The 21,477-nt window shown below is 44.0% G+C and overlaps 1 protein-coding gene across 3 annotated transcripts; it reads left to right on the plus strand.

The window, feature by feature from the left end:
* The first annotated feature begins 962 nt into the window (after positions 1–962).
* On the plus strand, positions 963–21,159 carry Tmem14a (transmembrane protein 14A). Of its 3 annotated transcripts, none has more exons than XM_006991697.4 (5): positions 963–6,682; positions 13,684–13,769; positions 16,554–16,655; positions 17,185–17,272; positions 20,604–21,159. In XM_006991697.4, exons 2-5 carry the CDS (start codon positions 13,700–13,702, stop codon positions 20,641–20,643), a joined length of 300 nt encoding a protein of 99 aa, XP_006991759.1. In that variant the 5' UTR covers positions 963–6,682; positions 13,684–13,699; the 3' UTR covers positions 20,644–21,159. The 3 variants fall into 3 exon arrangements, with proteins under 3 accessions (XP_006991759.1, XP_076414030.1, XP_006991760.1); XM_076557915.1 differs by having other exon boundaries at positions 963–6,616; XM_006991698.4 differs by having other exon boundaries at positions 963–6,570.
* The last annotated feature ends 318 nt before the right edge of the window (positions 21,160–21,477 follow it).

Below are 21,477 nucleotides of genomic sequence, written 5' to 3' on the forward strand. Positions count from 1 at the left end.
TATCTCTTCACAGCAACAGAAATCCTAAGACATCAGATTATTAAGTTTATTTGCAAGCAACCTTGCTGACGCTAAAATATTAAAAAAACAAAACACAATAATAACAAAAACACACACATCACCATCATCCATTTTCACTGCTTGTTGTCAATAATTCAGAAAGCAGCATAGCTTCAACTACCTTCTAAAACCCTTCATCATTTACTCTATCTTACACATACAGTAAATATTTCTACAATCAGTCACACGATTTGCCTTTATTTCAGTGTCAATCACAGTGTGAATAGAAGCCATTGTCCACTTTGGCTGTTGGCAAGGAAGCACCACCTGCCATTTCCAGCCCAGCATGTGGTAGCGATCTCTTTGGCATTACTGAGTCAGAGGGGATTCCTTTTTTCTGTTTTAAAGGAGATCCTTTAAAGTGTACCAAAGGAGTATGTACAGGTTTCCTCTGTGGTTCACCTACTGGGTTTGCTTTCTCCATCTTTCAATTCCTGATGGCTGAGAGTTTAACAACCTGCTTGTGAGTTCCCCTGCCTTCCAGCCTGGCAGCCAGAGCTCTCCACCCCTTCCCATTCCACCAAAGGCCACAGTCTGAAGGACTGAAACTGTGAGTCTTGGTGCCCTGGAGGGCATGCTACCATGCCTTATCCCCTAGGGATGAGACTCTGAGTCCTCAGGGCATGACTGACTTCCCAGAGGCCACAGGAGCCAGTGGAAATGAGCAGATGGTCCATCTGGTCCTTAAACTGCCTTGGACACTACCAGCTACAACTGTTCTTAAAATGGAGTGGTGATCTGACATGGAGGGGGGGAAGAGAGGGAGATGCCCTGAGAAGGATGGAGAGCTGGTGTAAACAACATTCCCTTAACATCCTTTTTACTAATACTGAAACACGCAAATGTCAAAGATGATTGAGTTTCTAGAAAAGACACAAAAATGAATGAGGAGGCTTAAAATAAAATGCATTTTATTTGAATACTGAATACATTCTGTTAGGACACCAATGAGCTAAGAATGAAAGTCTTTCAATGCAAAACCCCTGGCAACAATACAAACAAAATCCCTAATGTACCAAACTCAACAGCCTGTGGTTCACTCCGGATCCCATTACCTGACAGGTTGCAGTTTAACTTACTTGAGTCATAAGTGTTTGGAACTGTCAGAAGTAGAAAACAGCAAGCCCCCAAATTCCACATACAAAATGATACACAAATGAATACGTAACAACTCATTAAAGACCAGGATTAACAAATAGAAACAGCTAAAATTTGTGCTTTAAATAAAGGGGGCAAACAAATATTGCCACCTAGTTTTGAATATTAGGGTGACAACATCATTTTCATTTCAGTGTACGACATTTACCACCTATTGAAATCGATCTTTTAAACATAAGAACCTGTTCTGCCAGGTCCAGTAGAAAGATGGGAGTTTGGCTCTTGGCTCCTCTAGGTGCTAAAGCCACAGCAGGACCAGTCTCAGGATCATCATGAGGCTGAATAAACAGAAGAGAAAGGGAGGGTCACTCTGATGGACAGGAAGGTCATGTGCTCCCTGTCATGTTCCTATGCTGTGGCCTCTGAGGGCTCTTTTAGCCCTCCATAGAGCAGGGGGCAGGGAATTAAGTTTTCTTGTGTACTGACTTCTCAGATGCAACTTACAAACATTCCCTGAACAGATAAGAGAAATCAAACCCTGCTGTTGTGAAAATCTTGGATAACAGATTAAGGGAGAAAGATCAGGAGAAATGTAAACTTCTAAAAGCTACCCAACAAAAGCAACTGTAAAAAATAATCAGGGGTGCTGGAGTGATGGTTAAGTGCACCTGCTGCTCTTCCAGAGGACCAGAGTTCAGTTTCTGCATTCATGGCAGCTGCTCATAACAATTAATGATATGGAACTCCAGCTCCAAGGGGTCTGATGACCTCTTCTGGCCTCTGTAGGCACCTGTACACTCATAGCATATACACAAATGTGGGTACACACACACACACACACACACACACACACACAAGTGTTTTTTAAGAAAGAAAAAAGGATCAAGGAGCAATTCAGTGGGGGCACTTTTTTTTTTTTTTAAGAGTACCAGGAACATTCCATCACCTGGGTCCTTTCTTCATCACTAACCTCCACTTTTGATCCTTCTCAGCGTCAAACACTATGCTCAGGTCAGGGGCACTAATTGGAAAGTTGCCTTTGGCACCTCCTCACCACACCACACCACAAATAAAAAATATCACACTAGATAAATACAGAGCCACTCTAGAAAATTCCACAGCAACAAAAGATCACCAAACTATTCAGGAGGCTTTAACTCAAGGCAAAATACTACTGATACTTTGAAGTAGTTCCTTCTTATCTTGGTTTTTGCCACAGACATCTTTAAACATTGGGTCAAACTGTATTTGATGTGTTTTCGAATTTTATTATGACATTATTCATTTCCAATAACACCAGCTGGTTTTTCCAGCACGATATTTAAATGCCTGTTTAATATCTCTTAAATAGATAAAAATATTTACATTTATTTTCTGGGCACCTTTAATTTTCTGGCTTATATATTTTCTACTAGAAATACAGCCACTGTGAACATTAGGCCTTGTGTACTTCTTTGAAATAATTTCTGAAAAATGAAAATGTGTCCCAAAGGAAGGCAATGTTTATGGCTTTCAACACTCAAGGGCAGCTTCCAGGAGGAACTGGAAACATTTTCTCTATATTTTACTTGATAATATGTTTAATTTCACAGGATCAGGGCTGGGAATGTAGCTCAGTGTCAGAGTGCTTGCCTGGCATGTGCAAGGCCCTGGGTTCGGTCCTCAGCATTGCAAGATAACAGTTACTAACTAGTTGCAAGATAACAGTTACTAACTAGTAACTAGCTGTGGGAATGAGAAATGTTCTCCAGGCTCATGTGTGAGTGAACACTTAGTCTCCAGCTGGTGGCGCTGTTTGTGGAGGTGATGGCATCTTTAGGAGATGGAGCCTGGATGGAGGAAGTATGTCACTAAGGTGTGAGCTTAATTACTTAAAAATCCATCTAAAGGAAAGAAGATTTACTTTGGCTTGTTTTCATATATTTCAGCCTTAGGTTGGGTAGCTCTATTGCTTTGAGCATGAGCTGAGACAGGGTGTTAGGAATGGGATTATGTGAGCTAGAAGGCTTCTTAGCTTGTAGTAGTCAAGAAGGGGAGAGAGAGAGAGAGAGAGAGAGAGACAGAGAGAGAGAGAGAGAGAGAGAGAGAGAGAGAGACAGAGAGAGACACAGAGAGAGACACAGAGAGATAGAGAGACAGACAGAGACAGACAGACAGACAGACAGAGACAGAGAGACAGAGAGAGACAGAGACAGAGAGGGAGGGAGGGAGGGAGAATATGAATGAGAATGAGAATGTTACCTGTTACCTTTGAAGCACATAATATCATCATAATTGAGTTTTATATATAATTTTCTATAAGCAAAAAAAAAAATCTTATCTCAAAGTAAGTAAATTCTGGGTAAAATAACAAACTAGAAGCCTCCTCTGTATGACTCATTGAAGGAGAAGAGTTGGAACAGAAAATAAAAATAGTCTCTTTTCTAAAGAGAACCAGAGGAAGAACATTATAAATTTGTAAAGATGGTGACAAGACACCCAAAAAGTGCAGAGGAAAAGACCAGCATACACTGAAGTAAGCCAGGCCCACACTGCTCTAGACACATGGTCCCAGGACGGCTGAAAGAAAGCAGAACCTCATCCAGACCTAAGCCCTGCAGCCCTGGGAAAAGCCCAGTGTCCTCAGAAGTCTCAAACCCAGTTGTAGGTCCTGGTGGACACTGATTCTTCTGTCACAGCTGAAGCCACCACAGGCAGCCATAGAGAGGAACCCGAATCCGTTTTTCTGTGACCTGGAGGCCAGTGAGCAGGTGCTGTCTTCAGAGGCAGTCTAGAGACGGGGACAGGGTCTGCCAGTTACAGGACAGAAGAGGAAGAGGGTGGCCTGGTCACAAGGATAGCAAAGGACCAGCTTCATGATGGGAAGATGGGAACAGAGGAGAACCAGGAAGGAGTCTATCATGTCCAACAGCACACAGCAAGCTCCCTGGTACTATCAGGGGGACAGAAGAGAATAGACAACCATCCAACCAATCAGAAAACAACCACAAATTTATAAGAATTAGGTCAGGTGCGATGGTGCATTCCTTTAATCCCAGCAATCAGGAAACAGAGGTAGGAGGATCTCTGTGAGTTTGAGGTCAGCCTGGTCAACATAGTGAGCTCTGGGACAGCTAAGGCTACAAAGAGAGACCATGCGGAAAAAGAAAGAAACACACCTCACTGGTGAAGACACTCACAAAAGGAGAGTCAAATATCAAAATTAAATTAAGCAAACAAAAGCCCAAAATAAGCTGGTGTATTATTTTGATAGTGAACAAAATTGACCTTAAACAAAAATTAGAAAATATAAAGAAGGTCACTACATAATAGTAAGAGAACAATTCATGAAGAAGACATAGCAATTATAAATATTATACATACCAAAATTTGAGTTAGCAACTGCATAAAGCAAATATTAGTGAGCATAGAAGACCAGGCAGATCTGGATACAATAGCTGTGGTCGCCTTTAACAGCTCAATCTCATCTTTAGATGCGTCATCCAGCCCCAAATTGAACCAAGACACTTCAGATTTAAACTTCACCACAGATCAAATGGATTTACAAAGAAACTCAGAATATCCTGTCCTACACATGCAAAACACACATTCTTCGTTATAGCTTACAGTGCCATCTCCAAAATACTCCATAAGCTAACTATACCTGCCTATAATTAATCTTTTTAATGCTCTTATTTTTCAGACTGGGTATGGTGGCATACTCTTTTAATCCCATCTCTCAGGAGGCACAGACAGGCAGATCAATATGAGTTCAAGGTCAGGCTGTTCTACATAGTAAATTTCAGGCCATTCAGGGCTACATAGTGAGACCATTTCTAAAAAGCAAATACAACAAAATAAATATAAAAAAAATCTGCCTGTAACACAACGAAAGTTTGACTATGAAGTCCAGAAAGTTTAAATATGCATAACTGAAAAACTAATTAAGTATTTTATATCCTTATTGTTTTGTGGGGTTGGGTCTATTTGGTTTTAACAGGTACCTTTCCTGGTACGCCAGTAGGCACTGGAGGTAGCCATTTTGTCCCATTTACCAGGGAGTTTCCTTGGACCCAACATTCCAGCCTTTCGTTGAGGACAAGGGATGACACACTCTTCTGTAAATACTTCCTGCTGGAACTAGAATGTCGTTGTCAGGGCCCAGGAAGGCTGGGATGTTAGTCAGAGACGGGAAGGGGTTCAGGCAATGGGGCATTCATCTGAAGCATCTGGTTAGCTGACCCAGCTGAAGAGAGTGAGCAATAACACCGGAAAATTACTCTCCCAGCGGGGAAGGCATTTATTCAGATCATGTTGTTGAAACAATGAGGGATTCTAAGAAGGTTCTCATTTTATTTGGGGTAGGGAAAGTGTTCTGTGAGTCTGAGGGGAGAGAGAAGGCTGGGGTGAGGGTGGACATGGCAGGGTGGGAAGGAGAGCCAGGAGAACTCAGAGGCAAACATCTGGATGCCACTGCCTCTAATCCCTGTGACGCGCTGCTGGTGCTCCTGTGACTCTTCCAGGGATTGGTGAATCCCCTAGGACCGGATTAGACCTCCCAGTTCTCAAGATACATTGACATTACTTCCCCAAATACCTTCACTGTGGAAGGAATAGGTCCAGCAAATGAATGTTACAAGATTTGATGTACATGATGTTAGATTAGTTCGTGTATTCTGGGGAATTCTGTTATTCCCCACACCACAGCATCCTGGATCCTTCCTCAATATCTGGGCTGCTGCTGTGTAACAGAGAGCAGAGGGTTCGTCCTGGTTACTATTTTCAGTCTGGAGAGCAAAACTGGAGCGGCGTGAGAATTTACCAAGAGGCACAACTTCATGCCAACTTACAGTTCTTTTCTGGGAACTGATTTTCCTGGATTCGCAAGATTCAAAACGCTTTCCAACTCTGGCATTCTGTACCATTCCTCCCAGATGTCTAAGGCTAGTAGCCCTGGTCTCAACAGCATGAAAGCCGGATCTTGATGTCACACCTACCTACATCTGTCTGATCCTAGAGACAGTAAGCTGTAAGGGAAGTCGGGCTGTAAACCAGATCAACATGAATTCTTTGGAGATCCTACTTTATCTTTTAGAACGTCAGTTCCCTCCATTGAAAACAGAAACAATTTGTAGACAGCCTGTATGTACATTGCTTGGCTTCCTAAAAAACAACAACAAAAACCCAAAACTTCCTTCATTTGGAGATCCTAGCTAAAGGAAGGAGTTGCTGCACGCGTCGGTCCGGCCGGAAGGGGGCAGCCGACTCCAGCCCTGCGCTCCCGGGACCGAGGAAGCCCGCACGGACCAGCAAGTCTCCCGCAGATCCAGAGCTGCACCCCGCTTCCGGGCCTCCGAAAGCAGAAGGACGTGGGATCAGGGACGCAGCGTCCCACGAAGCGGCTCCGAAGAGGACGCCGTTCTCCCTGCTAAGGTGGGACCCGGTGCGGCAGAGCGCTGGCTCGGAAACTGCTTCCGGGGTGAGGTACTGCGCTTGCGCGTCCCCACTTTTCCTCTTCAGCTGCAGCAAGGGCTCAGGGCTGCAGGTGAGCTGTGCACCCATCCCATCAAGGAAACTTTCCTTGCAATGGCATGAAAATAAACGGGTCTTTGCTGAGCATGCGCCCTCTCCTTCAATCTCTCAATCTCCACATCAAGAAAAAAATTCAGAGGACCTGGGGAAGGAGGGATGGAGGCTGCCCTCCCAGAGCTCTTTCCTGTCCTGATGCTGGGCATTTCCTGAATTTCTACCTTCCCGGGGCCCTAAATATCGCACATATTTTACCTTCTACCTTGCCGTAAGGGGGGTGTGGTGATCGGTAAGGTTCAACCCGACTTCCTTCAAAAATGGCTTTCATCCCTGCGTACCTCAGACGTAGGCAGCTGTTTTATTTTTGTGTGAAAAACGCTCTGTGTATATTTGTCTATAGATCTCTTAGTGGGTGGACCAGACCTTCGAGGTTTTGGGAAAGGAGAAGGCAGGGATTTGCCCTTCAGTTCTGTGTGCCGAGCAGTAAATCATTTTGCTGCATTGCGTCCAGGATGCTTTCTGGCCTTGTGTGTGTATCAAGCTTTCTGTCTTTTGCAGGAACATTCAATGAATGATCCCCCCTCTTCCAGCCACACCCCATTCCTTTCATGTTCTTACAGCCTCTTCCCTTAATGCTTGGTTGTGGTCTGGACAAGTGGCCTCTGCCACGGAGAAGAAGCAAGAAATATGATTGACTTGTGTGGATTTTCTCAGTGTGCAAGGGTTGTAAATGGAGTTCCTTTCGACTTCTTTAGAACAACAATCAGTTCTCCGTGGAGATGAAGGAACTGTTGAGTTCCCAAAATTATAGGCAGGGGTGGTGGGGCATTGGAGCGGATGATTTCAGCAGGTTGTTTGTGTGAACCACCCAGTCACCCAGTCACTCAGGGCAGTGAGCTTGGTGCTGTGTGCAGGTCAGCAATGGACGCAACTGTGGTTTTGCCCTCAATGAGCTTGACTGGCCAAGAAAAGAGATTCAGACAGGCAACACACCACAAGCAGTTTTACGCCAAATTAAAGGAATTTATTTCTAAGAAAGGGTCACAGAAGCAGTTTGGGGGTCTTGGGAAGAAGGTCAATCTACTTTTCACACTTTGGGTTAGCTTAGAAGAAAATATAAGGCCCCAAATTACTATCCAATGATGAATGATCTATCTTTCTAGCTTTGGATTCCTAGTAAGAGTATCTTCCTGGCTGTTAGACACTTCAGTCTATATTCCAAATATAGACTGTTATGAATTTGCATGAGTGGAGAACCCCAGCTGGCAAAGCCAGGCTATCCCATGAGAGAGAAAACATGATGGACAGATGGGGGGGCCGTGGAAAGTCATTCACACCCAGGCGTTGCATCCATCCGGAGAGTTTATTGTAATAGAGAGATGAAGAGAAAGATAGGAAGGAGAGGGAGAAGAGAGGGAGAAAGAGAGAGAGAGGTCAAGGGTGTACATCTCCTGGGAGGAAAAGCAGAAGAGAGAGAAGGGGAGGAATTTTCCTTTTTTTTTTTTTTTTTTTTTTTTTTTTACTTTTTTTAATTAAATCTAAATGTGTAGCCCAGGCTGGCCTCGACCTCGTGATCCTCCTGCCTCCGCCTCCTTCAGCAAATCCTACCGGCATGCGCCGCCGCCGCCGCCGCCGCCACCACCACCACCACCACCACCGGCGAATTTTCCTTAAAATGAGACTTTTATATCAGGGCGCAGGGCAGTGCCAAGGGGCGGGTCAGAATATTAACACCACCACCCGCCCCCCCACCACACACACATACTTGCTCCTGACTGCCCCAGGGTTCTGACTCAGGGAAAAGCATCACGACTACCCTCCCCCACATCTCCTAGAGGTCCAAGCCAGAGACCTGTAGGAGTCATGCTGGCAAGTTCCCTGCCTTTCTGTGCCCAGCTGCAGGCTGTGGATTCTAAACACTGAATCCCTCTAATTCATCCACCTCCTTCTCCTTCATTGTCCTTTCTCTGGGGTGGATTACTCTCCTCAACCAATGAGGTTCCTGAAGTCAGCTCCCAGTTTATGCCCTGCCTTCCTGGTGTTCCCCTACCACAGCTAGGGAACATTGAGTAGACTTGAAGTCAGATTGTAAGGCTTGCTATTTAACCCTTCACTGGCCTTGGGACAGGAGCCACACACTCCCTTTGCCGGGCTGCTGAGTGTAGGGTGATAGTTCTGATCAGGTGCTCTTTTCACAGCCCATTTGTTTCAGTTTTAAGATCTGTCCTTATTATTTGTTAATTATGTGTGTCTCTGTGTGGGTTTGTGCACATGAGTGTACTTGCCCTCGGTGTTCAAAGGAGGTCATCAGATCCCCTGACCTAGAGTTACAGGCAGTTGTGAGCTGTCCAACATGGGTGCTGGAAACAGAGCTCAGGTTCTTTGCCAAGTGATCCCCAGCCTCCCTCTACCCTTTTGAGTTTCATTTTATTTGCAAACATGCCTTGCATTCTATCTAACTCCTGGAAGCCTTTGCACATGTTCATTCACCTGCCTGGAACACTTGCTCATGCACTTATTCCTGCTTTTCCCAAGATCCCAGCTGGGACCTTCCCTCCCCTGGACATCCTCCCTTAGGCTCCAGTGTCCATCAGATGCCTGTCCTCTCGGGGTTCTCCACCATCTGCTTCTCCCTGCTCTGTTGTACTGTAGACAAGCCTGTGTCCACAACCTTCCTGAAACTGCTTCCTACTGCCTTGCACAAAGATAATGCTCAATAAATACTTGTTGAGAGGAAGGGAGTTTAAGTATGCTTTATTGGATGTCCAAATGACGGATTTACTCTCTGTCAGTTGGTCTCTTGGTAGGGAAACAGTAATAGCCTTAAAATAGGAGTAACAATAAAATAATATCATTACTATATTATTACTGCACAGATGATACTTGTTTTAAAATATACTTTTACATAATTGACACAGTAAATATATATAATTATGTGATAGACTGTGGCATTTTAATATCATGTATTTAATGTGTAATCAACAGATTAGGGCAATTGGCATAGCCATTACCCCAGACATTTATTATTTCTTTATGATGGGACCATCCATAATCCTATATACTAGCTGTTAAGGAATCTGGTTTTTGCCAACCTCAGCTGTCCTGCTGTGCTGAAGGACATTAGACATTGTTCCTCCTTTACAGGGACACTGTGTACCCCTTAACCTCTGCTTCCCCACACAATTTCCAGGCTCTGGTAACTCTTTAGCTTCCATGTGTAAGTGAGAACACATGGAATTTGTCTTTCTGTGCTTAGAGCAATTAATGTTTGTTGAATGCTCAGTGTATGCCAGGTACTCTTCTGGAGCTTTAATTGAATTTTACAGTAACCATGTGAGCTAGAATTTTCTAGTTTCCTTTTGTGAAAAATGGAGAAATAAAGCAGGACAGCTGAGGAATGCACCTGATTTTATACAACTAGTAAGCCGTGATACCAGCTTGAAGCCAAGGTCTGTGGTGTAACATGATTTATCCCTTTGTAGTAACAAGTGAGACTTACTCTGAGATGTCTATAGGGCAGAAGAGTATGAGTCACCAGGTGGATGATACACTGTGGTCACTAGGTATGGGGCCATGCAGGAGAAGAATCCATGATGGACAACTCTGAAGAGCATCCTTCCCACTGCCTATTCACCTTGTTCAGCCCAATAACTCAGTTCTCAGGGATGGAATTGCCTGGTTTCCAGCAGCGAGCCTTCCCTGATTCTGAAATCTTAGCTGTGTGTGGTTTGGACATTGCTTGCTCTCTCTGTGTGTCTGTTTCCTCCTCTGGGAAATACGTACCTGATAACACTTGCCTGCAGTTTCCCAGTGATTGACGGGTGGGATAGAATCCCGTGCTGGTGTCTCAGAACTGTCTTTCTCATCACCCCATGACAGTTTCTTCTTAAACTTTTTCCATTTGTTTATTTGTTTAGTTTTTAAGTGTTATTTTAGTTATTTCTCTACTCCCTAACCCACCCACGGCAGTCTCATTGTGCAGCATTGGGTGGCCTGGAACTCATGGCGTAGTCAGGCTAGCTTCAAACTCACATCAGTCCTGCCTGGGATTTAAGGCATATGCCATTATGCCCCAGCCAGTACTGTGTGTGTGTGTGTGTGTGTGTGTGTGTGTGTGTGTGTGTGTGTGTGTGCGCGCGCGCTTCAGCACTGTGCTTACACATTTCTTGGGTGTCCCCCCCCCCCCGCCCCCGTCATGATTCTTCTCTAGTTTTCTGTTTTTTTTTTTGTTTGTTTGTTTGTTTTTTTTAATGTTTTTGGGTATTTTGCCTGTACGCATGTCTGCACTCCAGGGGAATCCTGGTGCCCTTCAAGACCAGAAGAGGGCGCCCGATGCCCAGGGACTAGAGTTACAGATAGTCATGAGCTGCCTGTAGGTTCTGGGAATCGAACCCCAGTGTTCTGAAAGAGTAGCCTGTGCCTTCATCACTGAGCTGTCTCTCCAGCTCCCCTGTTATTATTTCTTCGTCTATACTTCAGTCAACAAATGCTCTGGAACTCAGAGCCTCCCTACATGTTATGCCCCTTGTGCCGCTTCAAATGTGAGGGTCTCTTCAGTGTTGTCTCTTTTTCTGTGACAGCCCCCTCCGGGGTGTGTGTGTGTGTGTGTGTGTGTGTGTGTGTGTGTGTGTGTGTGTTTCAGACAGAGTCTCACACTGTAGCCTGACTGGCCAGGAATTCACTATGAAGTAAGGTTGGCCTTGAACTCCCAGAAATCCTCCTGCCCCAGCCTCCTTGATGCTGAGATTACAGGCATGAGCCACCACCCTGGGTTTACAGTAAGCGTAAAGTGACTCTGAGGTAAGTTGAGCACCGATGCTCTTCTGAGTCAGCCTTGTGAGACTGGTGAATCTAAAGAAGGAGCAGTGGGGAAATTAAAGGAATGCACAGGAGAGCCAGGGATACAGCTCAGTGGTAGAGCTCTTGCCGAGTGTGTGCAAGACCTGGATTAAACCCCTCGCTGGCACACACATGCTCTTATACATGCACACACACAGGCAGATGCACAAGAAACCTCACATACCACTACTCTTTTCCTATTTACTAACATACTTATTTTCTCCTATGGAAAATAGATTAAAAAATAGTAAAATATAAAAATGCCAAGATGCTGTGGCTATATAGGTCATAGGCCTTAGGGGAGAACCTACTGCTATTATTCTCCCAAATGGAACTAGTATTAAAGTGACTCCTAATACCTTATTGCTATACCCATAGATTAGTGCACTTATCAGTCCTCATCAGAGAAACCTCTTCTTGCAGTGGTCAGTAATTAACACAGACTCACAACTTATGCTAAATACTAACTGGTATGTCTGTCATATCCCTCCCTGCAAGGCTCAGGGATCACCTAGGAAGAAGGGGTGGAGAGACTGTAAGAGCAGGAGGTTGTAGATGACTAGGCACAGTGTTTTCTAGACACAGCAGGGCACATAGGAACTCACCTCGATCCTTACAGCATACACAAGTGCTGTGCAAACTCAAGCCAGACAAAATCCCAGGGTGGAGATGGGGAGATGGACATAAAGTCCCACCCCTACCTGGGGAGCTATTAGCATTTGATTGGTGCTGGGAGAGGGAGGGTCTGTTTTCTTTAAGGATATAACCCTGGTAGAGTATTTTAGCCACACAAGTTGGACTTTATGGGAATGAGAAAGAGAGGAAGCACACAAAGTTGGGTGGGTAGGGAAGTGGGGGTAGATCTGGGAGGAGTCGGGGGAGGAGAGAGTATATTAAAAATACATTATGGAATTCTCACAGAATTAATAAAAATATTATTTAAAAAATTAGTAGTCTGGGGCTGGAGAGATGGCTCAGTGGTTAAGAGCTCTGGCTGCTCTTCAAGAGGACCCTGGTTCAATCGCCAGCATCCACATGGCAGCTCACAACTGCTTGTAACTCTAGTTTCAGGGGATCTGACACCTTCACACCAATGCACATAAAATAAAATAAACTTTAAAAAAAAAAGAACTAAAAAAAAAACAAAAGAAAAGGAGAGAGTTAAAAAAATCAATAGTCAATATAGAATTTAGCAGGCTAAAGATCTACATCACATCTCGTTTACATCCCTCACTTTGGGGGACATGGGGAGATGAAGGGGCATGACCTATGAATCCACAACAGGCTAGTGCAGTGGTTCTCAACCTTCCTAATGCTGTGACCCTTTAATACAGTTCCTTATCTTGTGGTGACTCCAACCATAACATTATTTTCATTGCTGTTCCATAACTGTAATTTTGCTACTGTTGTGAATCGTAATATAAATATCTGATATGCAGATGATTTTGGGGGACTCTGTGAAAGGGTCATCCAACCTGCAAAAGGATCGTGACCCACAGGTTGGGAACCGCTGAGTTAGAGGCTGGTTCCTCATCCCCTGAGGCTATCTTATTTCTGTTGCATTTTGGGTGATTGAGGGCAGGGTTTCAATGGACCCTGTCCTCATCACTGGAGATGCTTTACCTGTCCTATGATTCACAGGACAATCAATTAGTTTTAGGGAAGGGCAATTATAATGCACAGTGATTAACTGTTGATTACAAGTGGATGTCTTGACCACTGGGATGTTAGTAACAAAGCAAATAGTCCCAAGTGAATCCTCATTTAGAGGAGACAGAAGCCACCCACTGCAGAGCCCTCTATAGACAAAATCTAAAGAGTTGATGAAGAAGTCATTGAGAGCAGAGGCTGGGGGGAAGGTGTTGCCTGTGTTGTAGGTTGAGGGAAAGAGGGCCTTGCAGGCCTGGAATCGAGGATGAGTTGTAATGTCTAGTCAGCCTGAGCAGGAGCAGGAGTCTCATTTAGAAATGCAACAGCTGAGGGTATAGCAGATCTTGAAGACAGGCAATGCAGAATTAGCTGAGGTGTCTCCCACCCCACATGTGTGTTTGGAGTGACAAGATGGAGGATAGTAGCTGGTGGTCCAGAGAAATTCCATAGTTTTGTGGGATGCCTATCATTTGTATATACATTTGTTCTCCAAAACTCTATATAATATGCCCCTCACCCTTTCTTTAGACTTGCATCCTCACCAATGGACCTGGTTGGTTTTGGTTACGCAGCCCTGGTGACAATTGGAAGTATTTTGGGATATAAGCGAAGAGGTAAGCCAAAACTTCCCTCCTTTCCCTCCTTCTTTCTCTCCCTCTCTTCCTCCCTCTCTGCCTCCCTTCCTAATACAGTGTCTCATGTAGCTCAGGCTGGCTTCAAACTCACTACTGATCTGCCAAGTGGTGGGATTATAGGTGGGTACCACATGCCCTGCACAAATTCAACAAAGGAACTTAGTGGGGAGCTGGTGACTGTGTTAGGAGTTGGTGGCTGTAGTGGGAGTTGGTGGCCGTAGTGGGAGTTGGTGGTTGTAGTGGGAGTTGGTGGTTGTAGTGGGAGTTGGTGGCTGTAATGGGAGCTGGTGGCTGTATATGTGGGAAAACATAGATTAATAGAAATAGGTTAATTTAAGATATAAGAGCTAGCTAGCAAGAGGCCTGCCATAGGCCATACAGTTTGTAAATAATATTAAGCCTCTGAGTGATTATTTTATAAGCAGCTGTGGGACTGCAGGGCCAGGCGGGACCAGAGAAAACTTTCGACTACATTTTGTTTGTGTGTGTGTGTGTGTGTGTGTGTGTGTGTGTGTGTGTGTGTGTGTGTGTTTTGGTGGGTGGGGACTTAGATCTAGATGAGGTTCTGTTTCCTTTCGGCCATCCTGGGACCGTGTGTCTAGAGCAGTGTGGGCCTGGCTTACTTCAGTGTGCTGGTCTTTTCCTCTGCACTTTTTCTGGTGTCTTGTCACCATCTTTACAAATTTGCAATGTTCTTCCTTTGGTTCTCTTTAGAAAAGAGTCTTTTTTTATTTTCTGTTCCAACTCTTCTTCAGTGAGTCACACAGAGGTGGCTTCTAGCCTGTTGTCTCACCCAGAATTTACTTATTTTGAGATAAGATTTTTTCTTATATAATCTCTCTCTCTCTCTCTCTCTCTCTCTCTCTCTCTCTCTCTCTCTCTCTCTGTGTGTGTGTGTGTGTGTGTGTGTGTGTGTGTGTATCTGTCTGTCTGTTATTGTAGAGTATTCTCCAGAGAAGACTGCTTGGACATGGGTTTAAACCAATAGAAAGCCTTTATCAGCTGGCCAGCTACTACACTGGATGTTCAGGATCCCAGTGTAGCTCCAAACCTTTCTCAGGATGGGCTTTTAAGCACAAAAACTATGTTCTGGGTTGACAATCTCACTTAACAAGAACAATTAGCCAGAAGCAGAACTACTGAAGCCAAAAAGCAAAGTTAGTTATATTTGGAGACTTTCCTAGAACTGTGGACTTTGACGGGTTAGGGCTTTGTTTTCATTTTGGCAGGTGGTGCTGCCTGTGTGCTGAGTTTTACAGCTAGAATGGCACTTCCATCATGGAGTCAGTTGTGCTAAGGTCTAGGAGCCTACCTATGTCTATCTGTCTATGCCTACATGCATGCATGGACAGCTGTAGTTTATGAACCCAGCTGCATAGCTGAATTCCCTATGGGTGTTTAAAACAGAGAGATGCTTCAACTTCTACCAGGGAGTTCTAATCTAGAAGATTTCCAATTAGTTGAATTCTCTAAAGCAAGGATTACATGCAAATTATTTGCAATGTCTCCACTGTGCAGCTCTCTGTCCAGAGTGTAGGAAGTGCTTAGCATTTATATGGTGCATTGTGGTGGGTGGCTTGACTAGACACAGATGGCTGTGTCTTCTACTCTCTGAGCATAGTCTCCTTTTGTGTTTAAATGCTGGTACCTTGAGGCTAGAAGATGATTATTCAAGATAGAGCCATTGCTTAACCTACACAGCACTTCTCTCCTCACCCTTGTAAGATAAAAATATTAATGAAACCCATTTCCTGTCATCACAATTCCTTAGTAAAAAGGAGACTGGGATGGGGGACGGGGTGTGATGGAAGAGGAGGAGCCACTGAGGAAGGCTGTCTTACTCTTGCACGTGACGTCTACCTCTGCAGTGCCGTGTTCAGGCTCTCCTGCCTTGCATTTAGTATTTCGCAGGAAACTACCTGTGAAGAGGTCCATACTTAGTTTGCCTTCTTCCCTGTAGTGGTTTAAAAGAAAATGGCCCCCAAAGGGAGTGGCACTGTTAGGAGGTGTGGCTTTGTCAGAGTGGGTGTGGCCTTGTTGGAGGAAGTGTGTCACCGTGGAGACGGGTTTTAAGGTCTCATATATGCTCAAGATACCACCCAGTGTCTCAGACCACTTCCTGTTGACTGCAAGATGTAGAACTCTCAGCCACTTCTCCAGTGTCATGTCTGACTCTAGACTGCCATGTCCCACCAGGATGATAATGGACTGAATCTCTGAACTGTAAGCCAGCCCCAGTGAAATGTTTTCCTTTATAAAAGTTACCATGGTCACGGTGTCTCTTTAAATCAATAGAAACCCTAACTAAGACAATCCCTGTATAATGCCCACAGAAGAAAGTTAGACTTATGAGTTAGCCTCAAAATGATGGAATGAGTTCCTTTCATTTTTCAACTTTCTCTCTCTTTAGTATTTGCCTTTTTTTTCTTTCTTTTTTAGTCAGGGTCTCTCTATATAGCCCTGGCTGTCCTGGGACACTGCATAGACCAGGCTGACCCCAACCTCCCAGAGATCCACCTGCTTCTGCCTCCTGAGTGCTGAGATTAAAGGCGTGCGCCACCACACCTGGCTGCAGTTCTCTTTTCCCTGTCTTCATTTTAAGAATACCTATTTTCATTATTTTTAACTGTGCATATGTGTGGGTATGTACACATGAGGGCAAGCACCCAAGGAGGCCCTACAAGAGCAGCCTCACGATTAACTGCCGAGCCCTCTATCCAGCTGATGAAATCTCCCTCTCTGTTTCTCTCTCTCCTCCCACAGGTGGAGTCCCATCTCTGATTGCTGGTCTTTCTGTTGGACTTTTGGCTGGCTACGGAGCCTACCGTGTCTCCAATGACAAACGGGATGTCAAAGTGTCATTGTGTAAGTGTCTTGTTTTCTCCAGCTACAGAGGATCAACCTGGAAGATGCCCCCTTGACACTTTGTACCAGGCTTACTGGAAAATGATCAAAGTTAAGTGTCTATGAGTCCATGGCAAGCTTGAATATCGTCCTTACTGCTTTCCAGATAGAACTGATCAAAAATAATAGTACTGACAGCCTTCCACCTCATTTCCATAACACATTACAGGAAGTTGAATCAGAAAAAGCATGGAGTTATGACTAGATTTTCTTTTAGCTTTCTTAGGTGTACATTTAATGTGATTTTTAAGTTGCTGTGAAGACGCCTTTGTGCTACCTTACTGTTTAGGGCACAGATAGCCCTTATGTACAGCTGTGCCTTAGGACTGTCTAAAAAAACAGTACTTTTGCTCATTCTCATAGCATCCTTTTTTCCTGGGCTCAGCAAGAGAGTGCCTGTTGTTTAACCCCCAGGGTATCTGGTTTTAGTCTTTTCACTAGCAAACATGAATGACGCTTAAAATTCTAATTCATTGTATTTGGGTTTCAGTTACAGCTTTCTTCCTGGCCACCATAATGGGCGTGAGATTCAAGAGGTCCAAGAAAATAATGCCTGCTGGTCTAATTGCAGGCTTAAGGTAAGAACCGTTCTGATCTGTGCTTTCCTGGCAGTGTTTCAGAGTGGTGAAAGTCTACAGCAATACCACCCTGAATATGCCCAGTCTCGCTGAAGTGCTGGTAATTTTTGTGAAGAATTAAATTTCATGGGGATGGAGAGGTGGCTCACTTACTGCTGGTGCAGAGGACCAGGTTTGGCTGGTGACCATCTGTAACTCCAGTTCCAAGGGATCCAACACTCTCTGGCCTCCATGTTCACCAGGCACACACATATACATGTGCATGCAGGCAAAACATTATTACACATAAAATAAAAATAAATGTTTTAAAAGACTAATTTTCATGCTGGAGAAGTGACTCAGTCGTTATGAGCACTAGCTGATTTCCCACAGGAACTGAATTTGGTTTCCAGGAAGCACATCAGGTGTCTTACAACCACCTGAAACTTTAGGTCCAGGGGATCAGGCAATGTCTTCTGGACTTTGCAGGCAATCACACATACACATAGACACAGACAGACAGACAGACACACACACACACAAACTATGGAATAAATCTTTAAAAACAGTTTTAGAAGAATTAACTTTTGTTGGAAAGGTCAAATAATTATCTGGTAAGTCTAACTGTAACAGACAGAATGATTCAGTCAGTCTTTCGAGTGACCACATTCCTCTCTGATCCACTTTGTAGTGTCCCACCAGATGGACACGCTTATCTTTATCAGACTAAAGAGTCAAGTTCCCCCTTCATTTTCCTCAAGATTCCTCCACTTGTAGCAGTAAATTGGTTTAGTGACAGTCTGAGTCATTGAATTTCAAAGAGAGATCATTTTTTTTTTTTAGTAAATAACCTTAAATTTCTCTTAATTTGATCAAGTATATTCATTTCATCTCATTTTTTTTTTTGGTTGGGTGATTAGTATATTAGTTGCTTTTCTGTTACAGTGTTAGATTATCCTGATAAACAGAGAAGGAGAGGGCTTATTCCTGGGGGATGTTCCAGGGGTGATGCTGTCCATCCTGTCAGGTCAGGACAACAGCACTGTGTGAGACAGCCTGGGAAACTGGAAGTCAAATGATCCCATCCTATCCACACCAAGAGAAAGGGAAGAGGGCCAGGCTACAAACCCTCAAAGCCTGCCCCTTGATGACACACTTCCTCCATCCAGGCTCCACTTCCTAAAGCGCCACCAGCTGGAGACTAAGTGTTCATACACTCGAACCCCGGGGGGTGAGGGGTGGGGGTGGGTGGGAGGTGGGGGGGTTGGGGAGTTTGGGGGGAGTGGGAAACAATTCTCATTCCCACAGCTAGTTACTAGTTAGTAACTGTTATCTTGCAATGCTGAGGACTGAACCCAGGGCCTAGCACATGCCAGGCGAGCACTCTACCACTGAGCTACATCCCCAGCCCTGATCCTGCGATTAAATATATTCTCTTGTAAATTAAATATATTATCAAGAAATTAAATATATTACCAAGTAAAATATAGAGAAAATGTTTCTGATTTCTCCTGGAAGCTGCCATTGAGTGTTGAAAGCCATAAATATTGCCTTCCTTTGGAACATATTTTCATTTTTTAGAAATTATTGCAAAAAAGAAGTATGCAAGACCTAATGTTCACTGTGGCTGTATTTCTAATAAAAAATAACATAAGCCAGAAAAATTACAGCTGCCTAGAAATTCACCAGAAAATAAATGTAAACATTTCATCCATTTAAGGAATATTAAACAGGCATTTGCACATCATGCTTGAAAAACCAGTTGGCATCATTGGAAATGAATAATGTCATAATAAAATATAAAAACAGGATGAAAACACACCAGATACAGTTTGACCCAATGTTTAAAGATGTCTATGGCAAAAACCAAGATAAGAAGGAACTACTTCAAAGTATCAGTAGTATTTTGCCTTGAGTTAAAGCCTCCTGAATAGTTTGAGGGTCTTTTGTTGCTGTAGAGTTTTCTAGAGTGGCTCTGGATTTATCTAGTGTGGTGTTTTTTATTTGTGGTGAGGAGGTGCCAAAGACAACTTTCCAATTAGTGCCCCTGACCTGAAGATGGTGTTTGATGCTGGGAAAGATCAAAAGTGGGGGTCAGTGATGAAGAAAGGACCCCAGGTGATGGAATGTTCCTGGTACTCTTAAAAAAAAAATGCCCCACTTAATTATTCCTTGAACCTTTTTTCTTTTGTAAAAAGATTTCTCTCTCTCTCTCTCTCTCTCTCTCTCTCTCTCTCTCTCTCTCTCTCTCTCTCTCTCTCAGACAGACACTCTCTCTCTCAGACAGACAGACAGACAGACAGACAGACACACACACACACACACACACACACACACACACACACACACACACACATGTACATGCCTTGAGTGTGCAGGTGCCTACAGAGGCCAGAAGAGGTCATCAGAGCCCTTGGAGCTGGAGTTCCATATCCATATCCATATTTATTGTTATGAGCACCTGCCATGGATGCAGGATGTGAACTCTGGTCCTCTGGAAGAGCAACAAGTGCTCTTAACTGCTGAACCATCGCTCCAGCACCCTTGATTATTTTTTCCAGTTGCTTTTCTTGGGTAGCTTTTGGAAGTTTACATTTCTCCTGACTGTAGCACGAATCTTAAAAGGACTTATTAATAAAATCAAACCCAGGGCCAGGCATTAGGGTGAATGCTGAAAGATCAGAGAAGCAGGACAAGCTACAGCTTCCTCACCTTGCCAGTTCCTCAGCTGATTCTGTTTCCTTAGACTGGAAGCCTCTAAGTCCTCATCCAAATGGGTCTCAGCTGAACTGCTGCTCAAAAGCCTAAAAGCTTAACCAGCCAAAAGCTTAACCAGGCTCTAGTTCCTGGTCCTCACACCTTATATACCTTTCTGCTTCCTGCCATCACTTCCTGGGATTAAAGGCTCTTGTTACCATGCCTAGCTGTTTCCAGTCTAGCTTTGAACTCACAGAGATCCAGGCGAATCTCTGCCTCTGGAATGCTAGGATTAAAGGTGTGAGTGCCACCATTTTTGGGCTCTATATCTAGTGGCTGTTCTGCTCTCTGACCCCAGATAAATTTATTAGGGTGCACAATATTTTGGGGAACACAATACCACCACACCTGACCTTTCTCCCTTAATCTGTTATCCAAGGTTTTCAGAACAGCTGGGTTGTATTTCTCTTATCTGTTCAGGGAATGTTTGTAAGTTGCATCTGAGAAGTCAGAACACAAGAAAACTTAATTCCCTGCCCAATGCTCTAAGGAGGGCTAATAGAACCCTTAGAGGCCACAGCACAGGAACATGACAGGGAGCACATGACCTTCCTGTCCATCAGAGTGACCCTCCCTTTCTCTTCTGTTTATTCAGCCTCATGATGATCCTGAGACTGGTCCTGCTGTGGCTTTAGCACCTAGAGGAGCCAAGAGCCAAACTCCCATCTTTCTACTGGACATGGCAGAACAGGTTCTTGTGTTTGAAAGATCGATTTCAATAGATGGTAAATGTCGTACATGAAATGAAAATGATGTTGTTACCCTAATATTTAAAACTAGGTGGCAATATTTGTTTGCCCCCTTTATTTAAAGCACAAATTTTAGCTGTTTCTATTTGTTAATTCTGGTCTTTAATGAGTTGTTACGTATTCATTTGTGTATCATTTTGTATGTGGAATTTGGGGGCTTGCTGTTTTCTACTTCTGACAGTTCCAAACACTTATGACTCAAGTAAGTTAAACTGCAACCCATCAGGTAATGGGATCCGGAGTGAACCACAGGCTGTTGAAATGTTGTATGTCAGTTAGGTACATTAGGGATTTTGTTTGTATTATTGCCAGGAGTTTTTTGCACTGAAGGAATTCCATTCTCAGCTCATCAGTGTCCTAACAGAATGTATTCAGTATTCAAATAAAATGCATTTTATTTTATGCCTCCTCATTCATTTTTGTGTCTTTTCTAGAAACTCAATCAATCATCTTTGACATTTACATGTTTCAGTATTAGTAAAAAGGATGTCAAGGGAATGTTGTTTATACCAGCACTCCATCCTTCTCAGGGCATCTCCCTCTCTTCCCCCCTCCATGTCAGATCACCACTCCATTTTAAGAACAGTTGTAGCTGGTAGTGTCCAAGGCAGTTTAAGGACCAGATGGACCATCTGCTCATTTCCACTGGCTCCTGTGGCCTCTGGGAAGTCAGTCTTTCCCTAAGGACTCAGTGTCTCATCCCTAAGGGTTAAGGCATGG

This window comes from Peromyscus maniculatus, chromosome 21 (genome assembly GCF_049852395.1).
Source record: "Peromyscus maniculatus bairdii isolate BWxNUB_F1_BW_parent chromosome 21, HU_Pman_BW_mat_3.1, whole genome shotgun sequence".
NCBI classification, from domain to species: domain Eukaryota; kingdom Metazoa; phylum Chordata; class Mammalia; order Rodentia; family Cricetidae; genus Peromyscus; species Peromyscus maniculatus.